General features: G+C 51.2%; 11 protein-coding genes across 11 annotated transcripts; 7 read left to right on the top strand and 4 right to left on the bottom strand.

Annotated features, from left to right (window-relative positions):
• Positions 1–160: 160 nt before the first annotated feature.
• Z518_02263 (uncharacterized protein) lies at positions 161–740 on the top strand (the record flags this gene model as incomplete). Its single annotated transcript, XM_013419292.1, has 3 exons — positions 161–233; positions 288–447; positions 494–740. 3 exons carry the CDS (start codon positions 161–163, stop codon positions 738–740), a joined length of 480 nt encoding a protein of 159 aa, XP_013274746.1.
• Positions 741–898: 158 nt separating this feature from the next.
• Z518_02262 (uncharacterized protein) lies at positions 899–1,726 on the top strand (the record flags this gene model as incomplete). Its single annotated transcript, XM_013419291.1, has 1 exon — positions 899–1,726. One exon carries the CDS (start codon positions 899–901, stop codon positions 1,724–1,726), a length of 828 nt encoding a protein of 275 aa, XP_013274745.1.
• A 1,435-nt stretch (positions 1,727–3,161) lies between these two features.
• Z518_02261 (uncharacterized protein) lies at positions 3,162–4,248 on the top strand (the record flags this gene model as incomplete). Its single annotated transcript, XM_013419290.1, has 5 exons — positions 3,162–3,278; positions 3,342–3,421; positions 3,472–3,546; positions 3,609–4,008; positions 4,084–4,248. The coding sequence occupies 5 exons, from the start codon at positions 3,162–3,164 to the stop codon at positions 4,246–4,248; spliced, it is 837 nt and encodes a 278-aa protein (XP_013274744.1).
• Positions 4,249–6,138: 1,890 nt separating this feature from the next.
• On the bottom strand, positions 6,139–6,838 carry Z518_02260 (40S ribosomal protein S18; the record flags this gene model as incomplete). The annotated part of the gene is made up of 3 exons (XM_013419289.1): positions 6,139–6,436; positions 6,498–6,636; positions 6,691–6,838. 3 exons carry the CDS (start codon positions 6,836–6,838, stop codon positions 6,139–6,141), a joined length of 585 nt encoding a protein of 194 aa, XP_013274743.1.
• A 573-nt stretch (positions 6,839–7,411) lies between these two features.
• On the top strand, positions 7,412–9,052 carry Z518_02259 (uncharacterized protein; the record flags this gene model as incomplete). The annotated part of the gene is made up of 1 exon (XM_013419288.1): positions 7,412–9,052. One exon carries the CDS (start codon positions 7,412–7,414, stop codon positions 9,050–9,052), a length of 1,641 nt encoding a protein of 546 aa, XP_013274742.1.
• Positions 9,053–11,231: 2,179 nt separating this feature from the next.
• Z518_02258 (uncharacterized protein) lies at positions 11,232–12,134 on the top strand (the record flags this gene model as incomplete). Its single annotated transcript, XM_013419287.1, has 1 exon — positions 11,232–12,134. One exon carries the CDS (start codon positions 11,232–11,234, stop codon positions 12,132–12,134), a length of 903 nt encoding a protein of 300 aa, XP_013274741.1.
• A 799-nt stretch (positions 12,135–12,933) lies between these two features.
• Positions 12,934–13,270, bottom strand: Z518_02257 (uncharacterized protein; the record flags this gene model as incomplete). The annotated part of the gene is made up of 2 exons (XM_013419286.1): positions 12,934–13,159; positions 13,209–13,270. The coding sequence occupies 2 exons, from the start codon at positions 13,268–13,270 to the stop codon at positions 12,934–12,936; spliced, it is 288 nt and encodes a 95-aa protein (XP_013274740.1).
• Positions 13,271–14,115: 845 nt separating this feature from the next.
• Z518_02256 (uncharacterized protein) lies at positions 14,116–15,237 on the bottom strand (the record flags this gene model as incomplete). The annotated part of the gene is made up of 2 exons (XM_013419285.1): positions 14,116–14,523; positions 14,572–15,237. The coding sequence occupies 2 exons, from the start codon at positions 15,235–15,237 to the stop codon at positions 14,116–14,118; spliced, it is 1,074 nt and encodes a 357-aa protein (XP_013274739.1).
• A 2,566-nt stretch (positions 15,238–17,803) lies between these two features.
• Positions 17,804–19,334, top strand: Z518_02255 (uncharacterized protein; the record flags this gene model as incomplete). The annotated part of the gene is made up of 2 exons (XM_013419284.1): positions 17,804–18,348; positions 18,401–19,334. 2 exons carry the CDS (start codon positions 17,804–17,806, stop codon positions 19,332–19,334), a joined length of 1,479 nt encoding a protein of 492 aa, XP_013274738.1.
• Positions 19,335–19,635: 301 nt separating this feature from the next.
• Positions 19,636–20,985, bottom strand: Z518_02254 (uncharacterized protein; the record flags this gene model as incomplete). Its single annotated transcript, XM_013419283.1, has 1 exon — positions 19,636–20,985. One exon carries the CDS (start codon positions 20,983–20,985, stop codon positions 19,636–19,638), a length of 1,350 nt encoding a protein of 449 aa, XP_013274737.1.
• Positions 20,986–21,736: 751 nt separating this feature from the next.
• Positions 21,737–22,663, top strand: Z518_02253 (uncharacterized protein; the record flags this gene model as incomplete). The annotated part of the gene is made up of 1 exon (XM_013419282.1): positions 21,737–22,663. The coding sequence occupies one exon, from the start codon at positions 21,737–21,739 to the stop codon at positions 22,661–22,663; it is 927 nt and encodes a 308-aa protein (XP_013274736.1).
• Between the last annotated feature and the right edge of the window lie 510 nt (positions 22,664–23,173).

Genomic DNA, 23,173 nt, shown 5'->3' with positions numbered 1-23,173 from the left:
CATGACCCCAATCTTTCGTTGACACAGTTGAGGGCTCAGCAACAAGCATTACCTTCATTTTAAATCTGCGTCCGATCTCGTTCTGCACGCGCAATTCGCCGTCAGTCAAATATCACTTGCCTCAATCCGACTTGACTGTATACGAATAGACCAAAAGACGATGAATACGGTGCCTCAGGCTGCTGTAAGCCTAACTCAGCGACCTTTGCGACCTATGGCCATGGTGTCACTAGGTACGAGAACTATCGATCCTCTATTCCAGAGGGTGGCGCTAACTATCCGCGCAGATGGTGGCGGCGTCCGGGGTCTCTCATCGTTGTTGATCCTGCGGCTATTACTCACCCTTGTGACCCGAGAACTTGTCGAAAGGCAGGTCATACCAGACGACCAGTCTACCCTGAATCCTCAGGAGGTCTTTGACATTGCTGTGGGAACGTCGACAGGCGGGTAAGTAGGCCTCCCTCAACAAGAAGGCTTGAGCTAACAAGGACAGACTGATTGTATTAATGTTGGTCAAGCTGGACATGTCATTGGAAGAATGTATTGAACAGTATAAAGTTCTTTCGGGAGAAATCTTCTCAAAGGAGCGTCCACTGTTAAAAAGAATCTTCGGGGATGACTGGTCCAAGTTCTCCGGCAAGAGACTCCAACGAGCCGTTGAAAAGTTGTTATCATCCAGAGGCCAGCCGCACGACTTGAAACTACGTTGTAGCACTCAGAAAATTAGCGTGCAGGGGTAGGTAGGGCGGTCCTTTGTCACGAGAAACCGAAACCACTGCCTGTTTTCCTTTGCACGCATGAATGTCGAGGACCGGACCGACAGCACATGTAAGATTGTGATCTCGAGCTTCGAGAAGCCGCAAGGGCGACTTCAGCAGCACCGTCATATTTTGAGCCCATGATAATTCAAGGCCGATGTTTTGCCGACGGGGGATATGGCGAAACCAACAATCCCTCGTGGGAGGCCCAACTTCATTTCCAAAAGAACCATACTCTCTCAGTGGAGCAACAGCTAGTTATGATCAACATCGGAACGGGTACATTGCCCGAAGGCTTTGATGAGGCGGGATTGCCGCAACGACCATGGTGGACTCATCTCTTGCCCAACGGCCTGGTCGAGGCTCTTGGTCTCCTCTCTGATCTCGTGAAGATGGCGACTGAGTGGGAACAACGGGCGAAAGACTTGTACTATATATCAGACAGGTTCCCTGATCAGCTCTTCTTTCATCGATTCAGCGCCGACACTGGTATTCACGACATCAAACTGGACGATTGGCAAGCAGTTACAGATGCTGACGGTCCGAATGAGATTGAAGTCAAGACCACAACTTACCTTCGGGGCTCTAAAGTCCGGACTCGACTGCAAGCGGCCGCGGAAAAGCTAGCCGATGTGTATGTTGCACGAAACAGTCCAGCCGAAATTGTTTCACCCAGTACTGTGCAAAATGAAACTAGGATTGATCTCTCTATCCCACTTGAAGGCTCCGATGCCGAAGCGGGACCAGTGTTCGTTGGAAGGGGTTCTGAATTCCTCAGCATACCGTTAGCAGGAGAAAGACTTCCAAGTCTTGGTTCCAGCTCAGATGCCACCCAATCACCTGGATCATCTCCTCCCGCCACACCAGATCCAAGTCGGAGGACGATGTTACCACCATTAATCACTGACCTTGTATCAATGTGTGTTTTGAGTCCTCAGAGTGGTCCAGTCTTGTTTGTGGGTACTTGAAAAAGGGAGAGAATTATTCATTATGTCATCACGGATACCAGGACACGAATATATGAAAATGTACGATATCGGTTCAAGCCGCCAAAGGGGGGTTCACAACATGCAATTGATGCCATACCCCATATTAGTTTGGTCTTAGAGTCAATAGGCCTTATAAGTTAGGTTGGGCCTTGGAATCCACTTCCTTTACAGCTAGGCACGGCGCTCACTGCTCAGCCGCGAAATGCATGGTATGTGCTTTGTTCCCTTGTGAAATTCGAAGTTCTCCATGCCCACGTATCCTGCCAAACGAAGGCTCTTCGGAAGATGGCTGGAAACGATCGAGTGTCAAGGCTGATGGCGGCGTTTTGCATCTCAACAGGTCCTATGAGAACTTCCATCGTATAGGGCCGTGGCTGGTGGCGCCACATGGTCTCGAGTATAGTTGCTGGCTTTTGTAGGTGGCATATTTGGCGGAGTACGGAGAAATTATGGGGCATCTCTTACACCTCGGCAACTCTTCGCCTCCTCAACTAGTTCCCTCTTTTGTTTCTCTCGCAACCATACACCATAATTTTCTTTCTGCAACCTTGCTATTTTGGTTATGTACTTTTCCAATGACCAATCGCTGCGTCAGGCGCGCTTTCCAAACTCTTTGCTTCGGGGACGGCTGGTCGTTTGGGTCCAACGGCAGGCAGCCCCATGCCGTGACAGGCCACGTCTGGGGAACACTTCCCGGGCAGCAGCAAGCATCATCCATCGGCGCTTCTCCTCGAATTTGCGGGGGAAGCGGACTCGACCATTCCCTAACAGGGCAAACCTTTGATTATGTTTACATCACATTCCATGCCTTGTCCCCGAGTCCAGCACCCTCTCATACCTCTCTCCACCAGCTCCACATCCACATGATCCTAAAGGAACCCTCGGATCACCAGATATTTACCTCGACCTCAGCCTAATGAGTCCTCTCACTGGCCAGAAGGCTGCCTCTTTTATTGCGGGGTTGAACCCTCTCCTCAAGCCATCGTCCTTGAAGATCGAATCCAATGCCAGAGCAAGGAGCTATGCCAAATCTACTGGTTGGCTTGGGAGGTGTGCAGACGTGTTCGACTAGTCTTGTCTCCTCTCAATCCTGGCAAGGCCAGCCATGCCCCCCTCCCCCCCAAAAATGGAATTAAATTCTGTGACCAAATGCATACTTGTGCATAATGTTCTCGGCAGTTGACTGGCCCCTTTTGTGGAGCGACATGGACGACATGGACACGGTGAACAAGAGAATGATTCTATTTTGTCCAAGGCCCCACGTTCATGGCGTTCTCGTCGCCAACCGACTCAGACGTCTTGAGAGGTGAAATAAAGAGGAGCTGTCTGGCCTCACCGAACTCCCGTGGCATTGTCTCTCCGGCTCTCTCTATCGATCCTCCTTTGGGTGCCAGCTTGAAAATTCACAATCAACATGTCGTCTGCAGAACAATCTACTCCCCCTAACCGGGATATCATCGAAGAGAAGCCTCCATTGACACACGCCATGTCTGCCGGCGCGGTCTCAATCAGTCCGGAACTCTTCGAGAAGGTATGCGGCTTCTGCTACAGCACATTTGAGAGGTTCCCGGGCTAACTGCACGCTCCTTGACAGCTTTACCTCACTCCGAAGGTTCCCCATGCCGGTGACAACCTCAAGCGCTTCGCCAATCCGACTCCTCTCGGCTTCGTTGGGTAAACCTGGTCATCCCCGATCGATATTCTCAAAAAGCTGATGTGAACAGCTTCGTCATTTCAACCATGACCTTCTCAATGGTTATGATGGGCTGGGGTGGAGCAGAGGGTCTTTCGCCTGTCGTGTAAGGGCTTTCAGCCTGGCGATCTTCGAATCCGCCCCAACTCCAGCTAACGATGCACACAGCGGGATTTTCTTCTTCGTCGGGCCTCTTCTCCTGACACTGACGACAATCTTTGAATGGATCATGGGCAACTTCTTCCCAATGATGGTGTGCGGCCTGTTTGCTGTGTTCTGGCTCAGCTTTGGCATGTTACAATTGCCAACGCTTGGACTGGCAGCGCCCTACTCTCCCACCGGCACCAACGCTGTCGTCGGTGCTGGGTCCAAGGAATACAACGCCGTCATTGCCCTTTATCTGATCGTCTGGGGATTTGCGCTCTTCACCTTCTTCATCTTCACGCTCAAGACCAACCTGATCTTTGCGCTGATATTCCTGTTTGTCACCCTCGGTGCCTGGGTCCTCAGCGGCGCGTATTGGAAGGTTAGCACGGGCGACTTCGACGCCGCAGGAGATTTGCAAAAGGTCCGCTACTCCGATCTTTCAATTCTACCACGTGCGCCTCAGTGCCATCTCTAACATACTGACTTTGCTCTGTAGGCTGGTGGCGCCCTTCTATTCGTGGTAGGCTGTCTTGGCTGGTACATGACGTTCGTGATGATGGCGGCTGAGATGCGCATGGCTATCACCCTTCCCGTAGGCGACCTCAGCCACTTTTGGCCCAAGACCGACATCGAGATGGGCCGAGCCGAGAAGGAGGCTTGACTTGATCACATTCGAAGGTCAAGATCGACACGCTCTGCGACAAAGAAGAGACTCATGAGCAGTAGTGGGCGAAGGAAGAACAGGTTTGAGCTATGAGTAGAACGCCTTTGGCTCAGCAAAGGCAAAATCATCAATAACGTCTCTACCGAAGGGTATGGGTCGTGTCTCTGCACAATCACAACTCACAGGCCTTGCTTGAATTTGATATGATACCATCGCTGCCTGATAATTTCATCTCTATCTTTCTAACTGCACTGGATTCCATTCGAATAAACTCAACGTTTTCGTTCGTCCTCACCCCTTCAGCAGAGCTGTTTCCCCCACGGGTCGAACGAACAGATCATGACATCAATTATTCTCTACTCCTTTTCCTCCCCACCCGCCTTGTTCATTAGTTGGGCATGAGCCTCATTAGCCTTTCTGCGAGGGTAATTTTCTGGCTACTGTTTCGTCGACCATAAATATCCTCAGATCAGTAGCCTCGACTCCTATCCTTCAATCTCCTTTTTGTGTCAACCGCCAACCCACTCATCCTGGATATGGATGATCACCAATGCAGAGTGAACTTCCCTCAAGCAAGAGTCGACGTGATATTCGCGACAATAACTTTCCCGTCACAGCTGTCGCACTCGGCTTGGGATAGGTCGCACTTATAGTATTCCGTGTCCGGGGACGTAAGGCAGAAATCGGAGAATCTTGTCAGGACGTTGTAGGGAGCTTGGCCGACGCTGTGAGGTTGATTTTCCGGTTAGGGATTTGCTTTTGGGTATACTATACTGTTTATAACTTGTTTGGTTGCCTGGGGAGGGGTGCGCGACATCAAAACGTACCTGCTGTCAATGTGGGTGTGTATCAATTCCAATGAGAGGTTCTGAATTCTGTGCCATGACGTGACGATGACCCCGAAGGTGGTGTTCTCACAGGTACCCTTTGCCCAAGTTGGTGTGCTCGATCCGGACGGCCCATTCCACGTAACAGTGCGTAGGTTTAACCTCTGGAGTATCTTGATCGCGGAAGTCGACTGCCATCTTTGAAGACTCACAAGAGACAAAAGTGCTTTGGGGTGACTTCGGGTCCGCCTGGAATGGTGAAAACACGACTACGTTGCTCAGTTCGAAGCTAACCAGAGAATGCTGAGACGATGGAGGAGAATAGGATGATGATGAACATGACGAGAAGGGCGAGGGAGGTCATGTTTGCTTTCTTGAGAAGGATTTGTATGAAGGAAGGCGAAGGGACCCAATTGGCGACTGGTTGTTGTAGACAGGAGGTTGGGCGCTGATTTTGAGTTGGTCCTGTATTGGAGAGGATAAACAGAGAGAAGGGAGGAGGAGGAGAATGGAGGGAGGGATTCATATTCCTTCCCCTTCGAACCCTATTGCAACACAACTGAACAGTTGACGGCCAGCTTCTCAGTGTATTCGGAGGCCTCCCGGAAACTCAGTCAAACAGGGTTACAATGGTTGGACTGGACCGGTCGAGGGTAAGGCTGTCCTAGGTGAATCAAGCGGGTGCAGAGACCGCGGCAACCATATGTCACATGTGTCTTGTGTCTGGTATCACCGTTCGGTCATTGGCGCTTCCACGACAATACATGAACCGGCGTATGCAAAACAGAAGGAGAAAAACCACTCACGGAGGGGACAAACGAAAAGAGACCAAAAAGTCAAGCACTGAACTTAGGCCACGCATTTCCCCAGAAGTCTACAAATTGTCGACTTCCACGAGTATTTATGATATCTGTGATATCATTGCACCAGCTGCAAAACCCCAGCCATGCCGATTGTTGTTGTCCCCCGTTGACGGCAAAATATTGCGATACTCTTTCAGGGTTTGTCCCAACACCATCCTCCCAACCACCGCCGTAAACGTGACACGAGGGTAGATCGCTTAGCCCTTCTTCTTGCTGACGCCGACGGTACGACCTCTTCGGCCCGTGGTCTTGGAGTGTTGACCTCGGACACGCAAGCCCCAGTAGTGTCGCAGACCCCGATGAGCGCGGATCTTCTTCAGACGCTCCAAATCCTCACGCAATTTGCTTTCCATACCATTTGCCAAAACTTGAGTGTTCTTACCGTCGACGATGTCGCGTTGTCTGTTCAGGAACCATTCTGGGATTTTGTATTGGGTCGGGTTTTGGATGATGGTGACAATTCGTTCGAGTTCTTCGGATGTAATTTCACCGGCACTACCAAATTTTCCATCAGTCACCATGGCTCTTTCGGCCTGTCGTCTCGAGCCCATCATACCGCTTGTTCAAGTCCACATCGGCTTTCTTGCAGACCAAGTTGGAATAGCGACGACCGACACCCTTGATTCGGGTCAAGGCGTACATGATTTTCTGCTTGCCATCGACGTTGGTGTTGAGAAGACGAAGGATGAACTGGACTGTATGGAATGTTAATACCAGATCGTTCAAAAAGGAATCCGCGTTTTTCGTACAGTTCGACTTCTCCCCACTGACGAGAGCTGTGCGACAAAAAGTTAGCCATGGGTTGTTCTCCGGTTCATCGCAATTGCAAACGAATTGTAGTCTTCGCAGAGAATTCTCTTCTTGACCGTCCACTGTTTTGGGGGGGTGCTTACACATGATGGGCAGGTCTCTCTTTGACGGGTTTTGCTGGCAATTGTGAAGTCACAATCTCGACCGCAAGATCTTTTGAAAGTTCCATGGGCTCAATGTGTGGGCTTGGCAGGTGAAAAAAGAGCTAATCCACATTAAGGCTAGGTTTGATCTTTCTCTCACGTGACAGACTTCAATTCCTTATCAGCGTCGGGGGCTGCCTGACTAAGTGTCACATGATGTCAGAGGCCCAAGAAGCGAAGTCTGAAACTGCCGGCCCCCCGACAGCCACTGAGCAAGTTGATGGTCGTCCAGCAACAAGGGGAAAGACCAGACCATCCACATCATCTAGGCACCTTCGTTCCTGACCAGTCTTGCGGTTAAAACCTATCCTCCTCAATCCTCCGTACTCCATTCCTGTCTCTTGTTGTCCCATTGTTTCATCTGTTTGGTTTCTCTGGCCGGCTTGACGCTCTACCAGATTGTGCAAGCGTCTCTCTCTGTCAGGGCGACCTTTATCGATATCGCTACCGCGTTAGCTGGTTGAGCAGACGACCCCCCCCTATCGAGCACCTTGTAGCAGGAACCCCAACTCTCATCATGAAAGCCTTCTCTACCGCTCTCCTCGCTGGGGTAGCTTCAGCTGCCATTGCTCCACAACAACAGCCTCTTCAATTGCCCAAGTCCTTCCCTTCCGAAGCCAAGAATGTCCTGGACAACCAGCTCCATCATCTCAAAGATGCCCTTAAAGGGCTCACCGTCGAAGCCGCAGCGATCTGGGACGAGGTGGCTGCTCTCTATCCCGAAGACATGAGCCGCGCCAGCTTCTTTTCCACACCCAAGAAACATACTCGCCGACCGGACCATGAGTGGGATCACATTGTTCGTGGCGCCGATATTCAGAAAGTGTGGATTCAAAATGCCGACGGCGAACAAGAGCGTCGTCTTGATGGCAAGCTGGATACATATGACCTTCGAGTCCAGTCAGTCGACCCTAGCTCTCTCGGTGTCGATCCCCACGTCAAGCAATACTCGGGATACCTGGATGACAATGAAAACGACAAACACTTGTTTTACTGGTTCTTCGAGTCCAGAAATGACCCCAAGAATGACCCCGTTGTTTTGTGGCTCAACGGTGGCCCCGGCTGCTCGTCTTTGACCGGACTCTTCCTCGAACTTGGCCCCTCTCGCATCAACGAGAAGCTCGAGTTGGTGTACAACCCATACTCTTGGAATGACAATGCCAGTGTCATCTTTTTGGATCAGCCCGTCAATGTCGGATATTCCTACTCGAGCTCCAGCGTTTCCAACACCGTGGCGGCCGGCAAGGATGTCTATGCTCTTCTCACCCTCTTTTTCGAGCAATTCCCGGAGTATGCGAGCCAAGATTTCCACATTGCGGGAGAGTCGTATGCAGGACACTACATTCCCGTGTTTGCATCTGAAATCATGTCACACAAGAAAACCAATATCAACCTCAAGTCGGTCTTGATCGGCAACGGACTTACGGATGGATTGACCCAGTACGGGTACTACCGACCAATGGCCTGTGGTGAGGGTGGGTGGCCTGCCGTTCTCGACCCACAATCCTGCCAGGCCATGGACAATGCACTCCCCCGCTGCCTGTCTCTGATCCAGAGCTGCTACGATAGTGAGAGCGTGTGGTCGTGTGTCCCCGCCAGTATCTACTGCAACAACGCCATGCTCGCCCCTTACCAGCGAACCGGGCAGAACGTTTACGATGTGCGCAGCAAGTGCAAGGACAGCAGCAACCTGTGCTATCCCGAGCTTGGATACATCAGCAAGTGGTTGAACGACAAGTCCGTGATCGAAGCCCTGGGTGCAGAAGTGGACAGCTATGACTCGTGCAACTTTGACATCAACCGTAACTTTTTGTTCCAAGGGGACTGGATGCAACCATTCCATCGATTGGTGCCCGGGCTGATCGAGAAGATGCCGGTCTTGATCTATGCAGGGGATGCCGACTTCATCTGCAACTGGCTGGGCAACAAAGCGTGGACCGAAGCGCTTGAATATCCAGATCACGAGGGATTCGCCGCGGCCGAGATGAAGGATCTTCACCTGGATGGCAGCAAGAACAGGCGGAAGATTGGAGAGGTCAAGACACATGGCAACTTTACTTTCATGAAGATCCACGCCGGTGGTCATATGGTGCCTCTTGATCAACCAGAAGCCAGCTTGGAGTTCTTCAACCGATGGTTGGCAAAGGAATGGTTCTAGACGGTCGATGAATGGCACGTGGCAAGGCGGTTCAAGATTTGAGAAATGATTTCTGTTTTTGGAACCTTGCTGCGACACGGAACAGATTGAATCGGTCAAGTGCCTGTATAGGTTGCTGTCTGCATGGGTTGGCAGCGGTTATGGACATGAAGGTGTGTCCGTGGGCACTGGGCGCAAATGGCAAATGGCCTGGTGGACTCTGGATGGATGTTGTGTAGAAAAAAGAGTGTATCTACTGGCATCTCGATGTTTATCCTCACGGGCTTGTCATTGGCATGTTTGACATTCACCTATTTCGTGTCGTGTGTCCAGCATCTGCCTTGTTGTTTTGCCCCGTCGATTTCAATAGTGTATGCACCGAGAAAAGCAGTTTGACTGACTACTGCATGGAGTGGTTTTGATCACGTTTGGAAGCGCTTGAGTGCAGATTCATCGTGATGTCCTCTCCGTCTCTGAGAACTCTCTTCTGTGTCTATTCTTAGATCTTCTCGATGGTCCTGATGATTGGACTGCCTCGACCAGGATTCCCGTTTCTAGGCCATCTTCATCACACCAATCATCGCTGGCTTAAGCGCCCAGTTGTCGATGGCGTCCCATTCTGTCATTCTCAATCCAGCTTAATCTCTTCTCTCTCCCGCTCTCTAGCCGCCCAGCTCATTGCTCCCACCACTGAGTTGGCTTCTCTCGTCACGATCCTCCCCCGTTCCGCTGCATCGACTGTACCAACACCCATCACGACGCAGATGGGGTTTTCTCACTGCCCTTCAATCCGGGTGCAGGTAGGCCGCTGAGTTGCTCGGTTCCAAGGGCCCATCTGCGGCCACACCGGTCAATGGGTCCGTCTGTTGTCGCCGTATCTAAATATTGCCATCCCCAACCCGCCTTTGCATCTTGATTCCCTTTTCCTTTCTTCATGCAAGCAAGCCTTCTTAATTCTAGTCGTCGCGGTTGAAAGAGCTATTCTTGAAAAATTCTTTTTTGGTTCCCAACTCAGCATAACAGTTGCAAAGGTGGTGTCCGGTACACTATCGGCTTGATTGAAACCAATCTTCAAGAAGTTTTAATACATATCAATCAATACACCCTCAACGTTTGACTCGCGACATTTACGAGCTGTGCTCTTCTTGTTGCATATCAGAACCAACACCGATCTTTGCAAAGAATACAAAAGAAACTTTTCATCATTCACTTTTGAAAGAAAGGGAATCCATCATCGTTGCTGGTCAACGATCATTCATTCCACCAAAATCAAAGTCTAATAGCTCTTTCTCAACGCACGTCTGAACTTGCTGTGCCACCTTCAGCAACACTTAATCCGTTTTGTTCTATTTTCAAAGCACAATCAGTTTCTGCTGTTGTTGTTGTCGTTGTCGATACCATCCACCAACGTCGATTCAATCTCTTCAATCCAATCGAAGAAGACCATTACTCCTGGAGAGTAGTGTTCAGCCTCGACCTCAATCAATCAACCAGACAAGTCAAAGTCACCTTGACCACCGTCGAACATCTTCTTGTCATCACGGCTCAACACTACCTACTCTTCTTCGTACTCAGCATCAAGCACCACCTGTACTACAACCATCCTCAACGTCCCACGTCGGTTTGTTGTCAAGATTGCCGGCCACTCTTCTCAGCAACGACTTCTAATCCACAACGCACCTTTCGCAAACCTTCCTAGATACTGCCCACCACCCCTTGACGTATCTGTTGAGGAAGCTCTGCCCGTATTAGATCAACTGCCTCTCTGTCTGTACGGCAATCATTCACTCCAAAAGACTTCGCGGAGACACAACTCACCTGTGGACGTGCTTGCGTGGTGCCACTTGATCTGATCTGCAACGATTAATCGACCGACCATATATCAAGTCAACTTGCATTCTTCAATTCTTATCTTTTTACGATCCATATCGAGCATTGTAAGCATTTTTAATTGAGCGACATTTACTACGAACGCCCCGACGGCTCTTCAGCGCCTTAACGAATCCACGATCGTCTTTACGCATTGATACGAATCAAAAAGTCTCGACGACAGAGCATTTCCTATCAGTCTGTACGTCACCTCTTCATCCCCCCTTCGACATTGCCCTCATGCTAACTTGATATTAGATACATAGCTAATTCAATCAAAGCAACCACAAAAAGCAAAAACCACCAAAAAAAAAAAAACCCCCCCCCGATTATGTCATCCCCAGCAGTCCAGCTCTCATTCACCCTCCGCACGTCTCCCAACGTCCGGACTGTCCATCTCCTTGGCTCATGGGACAACTACAAGTCACAACTCCCATTGTCCTTGGTCAAAGACAGCTCAGCTAAGCCCGGATCCTGGAAGGGAACGTTCCGTTTCCAAGGCTCGAACGGCCTCAAGCTCGGCTCTCGCTACTGGTACTACTACATCGTCGATGGCTACCATGTCTCTCACGACCCGGCCAAGGAATTCGTCACCGAGAAGACCACTGGTCGCAAGCTCAACATCATCGACGTTCCGGGAGGTGACAAGGATGGCGGCAAAGCGCAACGCCCCACCGTCACCACGTCTAGCCTCCCTGGCAGCCGTCATAGCCGCGAAATCCCACAAGGTCGAGCCCTGAGCCCCGGCAAGATCCAGCATCCCAAGCCCAGCAAGCCGTACGCGTCCCGCCAGTTGCGCGAAGCCGACTACGAGACTTCTCCAGTCGACGATCTCGAAGAACGCTTCGCCGGCTACCGCATCAGTGATCCTTCGTCGGCCTCGCCATCCGAGTTGTCAGATGACAGCTCGTCAAGCGGTACAGCCTTCTCGCGCTCGTCACCATCAAGCATGTCCAGCGTCAGCGACCATAGCTGCCGCTGTGAGCGCTATGGTGTGACACGGTCGGGCCAGCGCGTCAAACTCGACTGCGGCGGCAAGCGTTGCGGAGCCTGGAGTTCCAGCTCGTCCGAGTGCGACTCTCACGAATCTGAGGAGGAATCCAGTGCGGACGAACGCGAATACCGCGCCCGCCAACGCCGTGAGGCAGACAAACGAGGTACTGCTGCTATCAAGGGACATAGTGGGGGTGAGGAGAGGAGGAGAGTAGTGGTGATAGACAAGAGACGGAGATAGATGAGGAAGTTACCCCTAATCGGTGGTGTGCGATGCGATGAGCGTAAGTTGTGATGATTTCCTTTCTTCCACACAAGGTAACCAACAAAGTCGACAATCATGACAACGTCGGCCAGAGTCCCGATCCATGCATACCGAGACAATATGGCCTGTTTTAACGTGTCCCAATCATCATCCAAATTTGAAGTGGGCCAGACGGAAAATGGGCTCGGGCCTACGTCGCCAACAGTGACGAGTTGCGAAGAGAGAGCTGAACGTGAATGTTGAATGGAGCGATCGGAGAGGACAAATGTGGTTCTGGAGAATTGAGAGATGAGAGGAGATGGAAAAGCACCAATGAACCAAGCCAACGCCAAACGAGGAGTCAGATATCGAAGGGTATGAGGGTATGATGCCAAGATGAGATGTGGAAGAGGAGAGCAGAAATGAGCGAAGGAGGAAAGAAAAATGAAAACCCTCCTTCCTGGGAGGGAAAAACACACACAAAAAAAAAAAAAAAAAAAAGACGTGGCAATGATGTCCATGGACGTGAGCAAGCTGCCTGTCGTTTTCACTTCGGCAACCCCCTTTTCTCTACGTGTGATCTTCCTCCGCTGCCGGCTGTTTCCTGGTTTCCCGCTAATGTACTAGGAGATAGGTGACAGAGGAAGGAGAAGAGGAGCAAGAGTTGGATGAAAAACGTTTCTAGCAGACGAAAAGACGTCTATGCCTTGCATCATACTATTGTGCCTCCTATCTCTTTCCTTCGTAAACCCTTCAGTAGTCCTCTCCTGCATCTGCCTCGTCTCAGGCTATTTTTCTAAGCCGACTCCAGGTAGAAGAACTTCTCGGGCAGTGTAAGGAAAGTGCCAAAATTCAAGTCCCAATACCTCAGACCAGCGATGGACCAAAAGGCGATCTCGGTCACAATCCACGTATAATCTTCACTTGCCAATGTAGCAGAGAGTGCTCCGACGCTAAGGACATAGAGCCGAATTTCCTCATGGCTGTCCCAATCCTCGTCTGGAACGGTGGAGTGGAGTTTGCTGAAGGAGCAGTGCAGCTCTTTTTGATGGATCGTCGACGTCTACCGACGGTGAAGATCCCAGGATCGTGGCCACCCTCACGGCATTGGACTTCGAGTCCTCAAGGCCCATGGCTACAAGTCGACACCGAATGGCAAGACTTCGAATAGGCACCCAGAGAGGTCCTTCTGGGGGTGGTCATTCTCCAGCCTCTTCTGTAGATTGCGAGGAATGGAGAACAGATAACACGACGGCAAGGCCCAAAATGATCCAATAGAAACCCGCGAAGATGATTTCTTGGTGGTTTGAAGTAAGGAGATCACTTTCTTTCGGAACTTTCCCACCCAGGAGCTTGTGTGACTCATGTAATGAGGGCTTGATCCAACGCTCTCTGATACATGGACCAAGTGGGAAATGGCGTGAAGAGTGACAAAGCCGGACTAGTCCTAAGATGGAAGGCTGGCAGAGCCCGGAAAAACCATTGTTCCGAGAATCACTGGTACCTACTCGTCTGAAAAGTAAAAGACGTTCTTTAGGAATTCCAAATACTCTCATGGAAGCCGATGGATCTCAACGTCGAACGACCTCTCAAGGCTTCTCACCAACCGTCGAGCAGCATGATTATGAACAACGTTGTCTCTGTGTGAACTCCGGTCCCAAGATGACCCTCCATTCCCCCGTCGGCAAACGATCGTGCGTAGGGATAGACTACAAGCTAGCACCTTTACGGGATTCCGCAGCAGAACAGCCACTAACGATCTCTTCTCTGCCCTACTCACTCCGGGTTGTTCACAAGCCCGAGATGCCAAGTCAGATCAGATCCTAGAAGCTAATGATCATTTGCAGGGTTATCCACCGTTTATCTAATACAGACATCCGAGGTTCACTCAATGTTGGGAATCCTCATATCGTAACCCACTCATAGTTTTCGTCTACCTGGAGAACTCCCCGGCAACCACAACCTCTCCTGGTATTATTCATTCTGGGTCTGGCATCTTCAGCACATATCGTCCTGCGACTTGGCCGGCGTGCATCATCTCGTAAACCTTGGGAAGATCTTTCAAGTCCACCGTCTTGAATGGCACCTTGATCAATCCACGAGCGAAGAAGTCCAATGCCTCTTCACTGTCTTGTCGGTTACCGACATAAGAGGCCTGGATTCTGATCATCTTCAGCACGGACTCGAAAACCGGGGCACGAATGTAGGCCTTGGCTGGAAGACCAATCACAATGACGGTTCCTCGGGGGCGAACGTATTCAGCCGCCTGTTGGAAAGGCTTTTCGCTCACAGCGACGAGGATAACCGCGTGTGGGCCGAGACCATCCTTGGTGGCAGCCTTGACATCCTTAATAATATCGCTGGATTTAGCGAAGTCGATGAAGATCTCCATATCGGTCAGTATACAAATGGCCACGCGGACTCTGTAACTTACTTCTGAGCCCATCTTCTGGCAAAGAACTTTCTTATCATCTCCAGTGTCAATTGCAATAGTGTGCAATCCCATCGCTTTGGCATACTGTTGTGCCAGAGAGCCCAACCCGCCACCAGCGCCAACAATGGCAACGGTCTGGCCTGGTCTGGCCCCTGATTCTTTCAAACCCTTGTAGACAGTGATACCTGCGCAAAGAACTGGAGAGATTTCGTCGAGAGGAATACCTTCGGGGATGTGAGCAACGTGTCTTGCAGAAGCAATGCAGTATTGCTGGAAGGAACCGTCGACGGTGTAGCCGGAGAGTTTGGGGGTCAGGCAGAGAGGTTCATCGGCTTGCATGCAAAATGTGCAGGACAAGCAAGAGTCGTTCAGCCATTTCACACCAACGGCCTCACCAATCTTGCAGATATCATCGGTAACGAGTTCACCACGGGCCACGACAATGCCAGCACCTTCGTGACCACCCACCAAAGGCAGTTTGGTTGGGATGGGCCAGTCGCCATTGGCAGCGTGGAGGTCGGTATGGCAGACGCCAGAGTATTTGATGTTGACGAGCACCTCCTCTGGGCCGGGCTTCGCAACTGGAATTTTCTTATATTGAAGGGGGCCGCCGGCCTTGTCGATGACTTGAGCCCATTGCTCAGTAGGGATCTTGTAAGAAGACATGTCGATAGGATCCAAGGAGGATTCGCAGGAAAGTTTCTAGAGAAAGATTATTGCCACTGATGAGAACGAAGGGTTTTTTAAAGATGTCTCTGGTCTCAGGTAGGGAACAGGTGTTTATGTAGACCGTCAGGAAAGTCTTTGACCCCTCTCATGATCCATTGGCCCATGCTGTAAGAGGGGGGGAAAAAAAATGAGAGAAAACCAACCTCAGGATGAGCGGAAACCCCTCAATGGAGCCTACAGCTGGTGTCCACACGTCATGGAGGAGCTGACGATCTGCATCTTTGCGGACCACTGCGTTTGGCAGCCGATCAGCCAATCAGGACAGTTCCTCCATTGTCATCTCATGACGGGTATAAGGAGAGCTTCGACAAGCCAGATTGAAACCTTGACCCGGGGGACCCAGTCAAGGGTGGGATTGAGAGCATGGACGAACGGGTTTCCTCAAAGATCAGGGCGAATGGTCAACATTGATGGTTGCCGGAGCTGCAGCAGAATTAGACCAAAGGGACGAGGAGGTACAGGGGGTTCTCGAGCACTTGACGCGTTACAGGCCAATACCGAGATCATGGTCAGATGGAAGATTTGACGGAGTCTTGACCTGCGGCACGGGTCAAAGCACGAATACCTATTTTGAAAAGATGGGATGCGATTCGAGGAGGACCGGAACAAGATGAAAAGAGACGAAGTCTAAAGGACCAGAGGAAGCAGAATGGACCAAAGGGAGAGGAGAGAGCGCAGGGGGTGAGATGGATGCCCCCTCCAAGGCGCAGTTGGATGCGGGGGACAAGGGTGGCAGTCCGACGTTTCGCGTGTACGGAGCTCTCTGATTTTTTTGGGGGGGGGGGGGGCGCAGGTACCAAGCAAGGTAACGATTCACCGCAGTCGTCATGCTCCTCGGCCGTATACCATCATGGAGACAGGTTTTGTCGACCTTTTTTTTTTTTGGTTACCAAGTGGCATGATGGTGGGGAGCGGGCAAGGCCTCGCCCGGCTTGTCAGGTCCCTACCAGGTCTTGATTGTTGGCACTCACCTGATGAGATGCATTTCTAAAGCACAATAGAAATCCCAGCGGACGACCACCACGATCCAGAATCTTGCTCTCACTCCAACCTAACTCCTGATGGCCGCTCTTCGGCGAACGGCGATGATAAGAAATCCCCGAGCCACCTGATAAAGACGGGCTCGACACGTCGAATCCTGAAGAGTTACCTCGACAAAACTTTGCGAATACCACCGTGCGACGGCGAGATACTAGTCCTATGACTGACTTTCCTACGAGACAATCAAGCACGCATTGGGATCTTTTGCAGACGGTATCCGCGCAATCCGAAATGAGGATCACACTAGAATAAGTGGTCATGACCGAACGTGATTATGCGATTCCACGATTATGCGGATGTGGTCTGATGGCTACGTTTGCTGTAGGTAAATCTTCGCGAAATTTTGGCTAACTGACCACGAGCGAAGATGACCAGGCGATGGGCCCAAAATTTTCACAATTCTCCTCCAACGTTGAGATGCAGCGCAGAACTGTTAAGATATTTCAAGGGCGACGCGTATAGGATAGGAGATTGGGTGTTAGAAAAAAAGATTTTGTAAGCGCGGATTGATTCCAACACATCGAATGGTCAACTTTCACACTGAAGAGCGTTCAAGTCGGCGTTCAAGTCGAAGTTTCTTCGCCGCGTTCTTCGTAAGAACAAAACGGGGGATAAGAGTTGGCAGCAGATGACCAATACCATCGAGACTCGAGAAGCGATAATCAAGAAGCAGCATGGCATGCGCGGCTCAATCGAGGCGACTGCACGTGCCTGCGGTGATCTCGATTACATCTCTTCCTTTGCTTTGGTTTCCACTTCTGACTGCTTTTCTTTTGACTTTTTCTTCTCTGCTCTTGGATAATTCGAACGACGAGCTTGACGATGATCGAGACTGAAAACCTGCTAATGAAATGGGATCCGACACTCCTAGCTTGCCCCTTCAAGACCGAAGACCGAAATACGCCATATGATCCCAAGGCCCGTGGGCCGAAGTCATCCTGCAAAGTCATCCCGGCCTGGCCTGGATCTCGAGTTTGACGGGCTCCCGGCTGTGATCAGGTCTGTCAAGATGCTTGTGAGTCTTTGCCAATCCTCATGGGGATCCGCGAGATACCACCCCGGAATGGTCAGCCTCAGATTGATCACTCGAGATAGTATGAATGAGTATTCTCCAGGCAGGCGCATGGGCTTGCCTCATCGGATTGAGTGATGAGAGTAGGGCAAGTGGGGGATGGATGGCGGGGGAACAATCCTGTTCCTACATCTGCGCCCGCACCCTCGCCCATATTCTGCCCCGCGCCTGCACTCCCGTTGCAATTTCCATGAGGTTGATTGAGATGCAGGTAACAGTCTAGCAGACGCACTTTCCGATCCACCCCCATTGCCCGTTCCACCTGCCGATGAGATACCTACAATTCTTCATCTCCCCGCTGCCCTCTTCCGACAACCACGAGAGTTTATAAACAACGAGATCCTCCTGACCCTCACCGCCTTTCGTCGCTACCACATACGTTCTTCTACCATGACTTCCAACGTTACCAACGGCACTAGCTCCTCCCCAGCATTTAATACTTCCTCTACAATTCCCTTATGGTTAGACGGAAAGGAAGTCAAGCTATCTTCCACCTTCGATGTTGTCTCCCCGCTTGATCACAAAACACTCTATCAATGTTCTTCAGCCAGTGAAGAAGATGCTCTAAAAGCGGTGGCTGCGGCCGAGAAGGCCTTCCAATCCTGGTCCCAAACCAAGCCCTCAAGGCGAAGGGAGATCTTTCTCAAAGCCGCAGATGAATTCAAACGAAGAAGAGATGAACTCAAACACTACAGCCACAGCGAAACTGGCGCATCCGAGTCCATGTTTGCCTTTGAACACAACCTTGCCTATGAAGCCTGCCTAAGTGTTGCAGGCTTGGTCCAAGTTGCTACCACTTCTACAATGCCCGTCGTCCAGGAAGAGGGCAGCAGCGCCATGCTCATCAAGGAACCATATGGAGTCGTCTTGGGCATCGCTCCGTGGAATGCTCCCAACGTCCTGGGTTTGCGTGCTTGTCTACAGCCACTAGCTATGTACGTTCTCAGCCTGATTTTGTCTCCATTTCACTCGCTGACTATGAACCAGGGGCAATACTGTCATCCTCAAAGGCCCAGAAGCGGCCCCAGCAACCTATTGGGGTATTGCTTCAATCCTCCACAATGCTGGTCTCCCCGCTGGCTGCTTAAACACCATATACCACCGACCCGCCGATGCTGCCAAGGTCACCAGTGCTCTCATCAACCATCCAGCAATCAAGAAAATCAATTTTACGGGCTCAACCGCTGTCGGCTCGATCATTGCCTCCCTGGCCGGCAAGGCTCTCAAACCCACCGTCATGGAACTGGGCGGTAAAGCACCGTCAATCGTCTGCGAGGATGCTAATGTCCAAACCGCAGCTCTCCAATGCGCGCTGGGCTCCTTCCTGCATGCTGGTCAGATCTGCATGGCTACCGAACGAATTCTCGTCAATGCTAAAATCGCGGATGAATTCCGATCAGCTCTGCAGGGCACCATGGACCAAGTTTTCAGCGAGCAGGGTATGGGTGTACCCCAGCTCGTGACTGCTGCGCCCGTCGAAAAGAACAAGAAGCTTCTCGCGGATGCCCTCTCGAAGGGTGCGACCACACTCTACGGCGACCCCAATCACACCGAAGCTTCGACAACCAAAATGCGACCGGTCATCATCGAGAACGTCAGGCCTGGCATGGATATCTACCACACCGAATCATTCGGCCCGACGGTGTCTCTGTACGTCGTCAACTCGGACGAGGAGGCCATTGCTATTGCCAACGACACCGACTATGGTCTATCCAGCGCTGTCTTCACCGAAGACCTCCGCCGAGGCCTCAAGATCGCCAAGCAGATCGAGTCAGGCGCGGTTCATATCAATTCCATGACTATCCACGACGAATCCGCTTTGCCGCATGGCGGAGTTAAGAAGAGTGGGTTCGGACGCTTCAATGGCGTACAGGGTCTGGACGAGTGGGTGAGGACTAAGGTCATTACCTGGAAAGATTGAAAGTGGGTATTGTAGGTCAGAAGGTTCCGGTCACAAGTTGTCATACCATGGACAATTAAGATACCAAAATGAAGTTCCGAAACCCGGGGACACAGCGCCTCTTTACGCTTCTCATTAGCTGTCAATTGAACATATACCTCTCATTAGCCTTTAATCACCACAACCCCCCTATCCATTTCGGAAAGGCTTCCGAGTGTTTTCTTACTGGTACAAGAAGTCTCACTGAATCGACCCACTCCGATCCCCCATAAGCTCCATGTCGTCGGAATACTTTCGTTCAATCCATTCATCATCGCCCCATTCATATCTTGGGCGTATCCGTCAAATTCTCATAACCGTCTTCTGTAATGTGCACATCGTCTTCGATGCGCACGCCGCCCACGGCCCAGAACCGATCCAAGACGGCCTTATCGATGTACTTACTCAGCTCAGGATCCTCGAGGACCGGGTCGATGATAAACTTGCAGAAATAAATACCCGGTTCGACGGTGATGACGGCGCCCGCGGGAACTTTACCACGGACACGCAGGTACTTGAACATTGCGTCCGGGTCGTCGTAATTGGCGTGGCCGCCCGTGTCGTGCGTGTCCATACCGAGGTAATGGCCTAGGCCATGTGGGAAGAACGCGACGCTGACACGGTTGTTGAAGATCTCCTGCTCGTCGCCAACCAAGATGCCGGCCTTCTTCAGCCCTCGGATCGCCACCCAGTGTGCATTCTCGTGGACGTCTTCCCAGCGCACGTTGCCATGGAGCATCTTGAAACAGGACGACTGCATCTCGTCGACGATGGAATAGATGGTCTGTGACTCCGGTGTGAATGTCCCTGAAATGGGAAATGTGCGGGTAATGTCAGCGCAATAACACTCGTACTCGGCCCCGGCGTCAAGGAGCACGTTCAGACGATCGCCCAGTGGCTGGTCGTTGCGGACATAGTGGAGCGTCGAGCAGCTCGTGCCACTGGCGCAGATGGAGTGGTATGCTTGCTCGTGTGCTCCGTTACAAATGCACGTGCCGACGAAGGCGCCGTAGAGTTCTTGCTCGTTCGTGGCGGTGCGGGCAGCTTTGGCAGCTTCGATGTGTGCCATCGTGGAGATCTCGTTGGCTTTTCGTATCAGGGCGACTTCGTAGCTGTCTTTCACTACGCGGCATTCGTCGATGGCGGTCTTTAGGCATGAAAATTCCGCCGTCGCGAAGGGAAGGAACGTGATGTGTTCCGACACCTGTTCCGGAATGGCATAGACGGTACTGGATTTGGAGGGACAGTAAGCTGCCAGTGAGGCGTTGACTTCATTGGTATACAGGACCTGATCGACATCATATTTCTTCAATGCCTCCTCTTTCGACTCCGGTAACCCGGCCCAAATGACGCTGTCGGGATCGATCGGAGGAATGAAGAGGGTCAGAATGTCTTGCGAGATGTTGTAAGTCAGATAGGCGTCGGGAAGCTTGCAGCCAGACAAGTAGAAGAAGTATCGTCGTTGTCGGAAATGCATGGCCTGGTCGTCGTCTTCAACCATGCGGGTCTTCTGCGCTTCGAGATAGATGACTCCATCGTCGGAGAAGCCGGCATCAGTCAGGTATTTGGATACCCGCCGACAGTGGGCTTTTGCCGGATATTTTGCCTTGAGGGTTACATCGGTCGCAGACATTATGGCTGGTCGAGTGTAAAGGAATTGGAAGAGAGGTCAAATGAAGATGGGTTGGAATCAGACATTGAGAATGTTACATACCACTGAAGGGGGAGGAACAAAAGGTGCGGGCGGATGAATGCTTATCTGATTGGGCGTTACGGCCATTAGCGGACTCGTTCTCAAGACCTGTGCCTAGCAATAGATGTCCATTGCCCCATTCCATACATGTAACCAGCCGCCTAACCCGGGACCAAAAACGAATGTATGAGGGAGGAAGACGTTCAGCTTATGAACTTCAGCACCTCCTCATCGCCTCGGCCGCCAAAGCTCTCTTCAGCAAATGATGGTCATCATCCTAGGGACGAGATGTTTTATCAGGTTAAGCGGGTCCCCGTGCTTCTACATCCATGCTCAGCTTGAAAAGAATACGATGTTGCCGGGAACCTGCTTGCTGTGCGAGAAATCAAAAATACGACGCGTCACTCATTTATTGGATCTAAGAAGACCGAGACGACTGTCATCCCATATTCAGCCACTGCTTCGAGTCGGGGATCCACAGGCCGAAGTCAGCCTCGTCCTTTCGGGGATGTTTGCACACTGGTCCCCGCAAATGATTACGGGAGGCCAGAATCCTCAGCTGCCGAAAAAAAGGGGGAAGAGGGTGGGTAGCTAGTTTGTATATATGTTATGGACTGGTCTCCCTTGAAGGACACCAGACATACCTCGGGCCATCCAAACACAACACAACCAACTTCCTTATCCCCAGACTATGGAGCCGAGGGTGTATACGATATTTGAACCCGTTACCGGCACATGGCAGTATGTCGTGGCCGATGAAGCAACCAAGGATGCCGTCATAATCGATTCGGTGCTCGACTACGACAAAGGGAATGGTAGAATTACCACACATTCCGCGGATCAGATCCTGGAATTGGTGGCAGACCAGCACTATACGGTGTCTCGGATTCTCGAAACTCATGCTCATGCTGATCACCTCACTGCTTCTCGATATTTGCAGAATGTTCTTGCACAACGACAGCCAACGAAAACGCCCCCTCCGGTCTGCATTGGTCAACGAATTCGACAAGTTCAAGCAACGATGTCCAAGATCTACAACATCCCTCCATCCGAAATAATCGATGCATTTGATCACACTTTCTCAGATGATGAGACGTTCTTGATCGGCTCCATTGAAGCCCGCGTCATCCATCTCCCTGGTCATACTCCAGATCACATCGGCTACATTGTCGGGTCTAACGTGTTCACGGGAGACTCGATCTTCAATCCGGACGTGGGATCTGCTCGCTGTGATTTCCCCGGGGGATCAGCGACAGAGTTGTTTCGCTCGATGCAAAAACTGCTTTCTCTTCCTGCCCACTTCAAATTATATACGGGACATGACTATCCCCCCCAGAGTCGGGACATTCCGGTTGGACACAACGTGACCGGGAGCAAGGCTGTTCCATTCACCACAGTTGAAACTCAAGGCCGAGAAAACAAACATGTCAAACGAGGGACTCAGATGGAAGAGTTTGTACAGTGGAGATCGGATAGGGACAGTGGCCTAGCCGAACCAAAATTATTGGCACAGGCCATGCAAGTCAATATTCGAGGAGGCAGAATACCAATGGAGAGCTCTGAGGGTTTAAGGCTCACCGACGTGCCGGAGGGAGTAGCGAGAATTGCGAAGACGTGATTCACATTTGCAATCGGTTGGGGGTTTGATTGGCATTATTGGCTTCTGGTGGACAAAAGTTGAAGTGACATTCGGAGCCTGGGTTCTTGGTGACCGTCAGTGGCCAGCAAGATATTGTTAGTCATTGCTTTTAATGATCCCTGGCATCTTTTGCCCCGAAATGGTAATTGGCAATTATTGACAAGGAGCCAATCAGCGAAGAGAATTTTTCTTTATCTCTGGCATTTTGAGCCAATCAGTAGTCACACTAAAAGCGACCTTTTTCCGCCCACGGATTCCCACCCAAGTTCGTGGAACTCTCTCACGCTGCTTGGGACGCTCCCATTATACTCGACCATCACCACGGCACCATACATTGTTTCGTCTCTGCTTCGCACTTTTCAATCAACCTAAGCAATATACCATTTGCAAGATGTGCATGCTTGTCAAAATTGCCGACCCGAGGTCCTTGAGAGATGGATGATCCCGCTGACAGCGCAGCTTGCAGGACAACCTCCCCACCAAAGCCTT

The sequence above is a fragment of the Rhinocladiella mackenziei genome, assembly GCF_000835555.1.
Source record: "Rhinocladiella mackenziei CBS 650.93 unplaced genomic scaffold supercont1.2, whole genome shotgun sequence".
In the NCBI taxonomy this organism is placed as follows: domain Eukaryota; kingdom Fungi; phylum Ascomycota; class Eurotiomycetes; order Chaetothyriales; family Herpotrichiellaceae; genus Rhinocladiella; species Rhinocladiella mackenziei.
The sequence above is the reverse complement of the archived record's forward strand: the minus strand, read 5'-3'. Positions and strand labels throughout refer to the sequence as shown.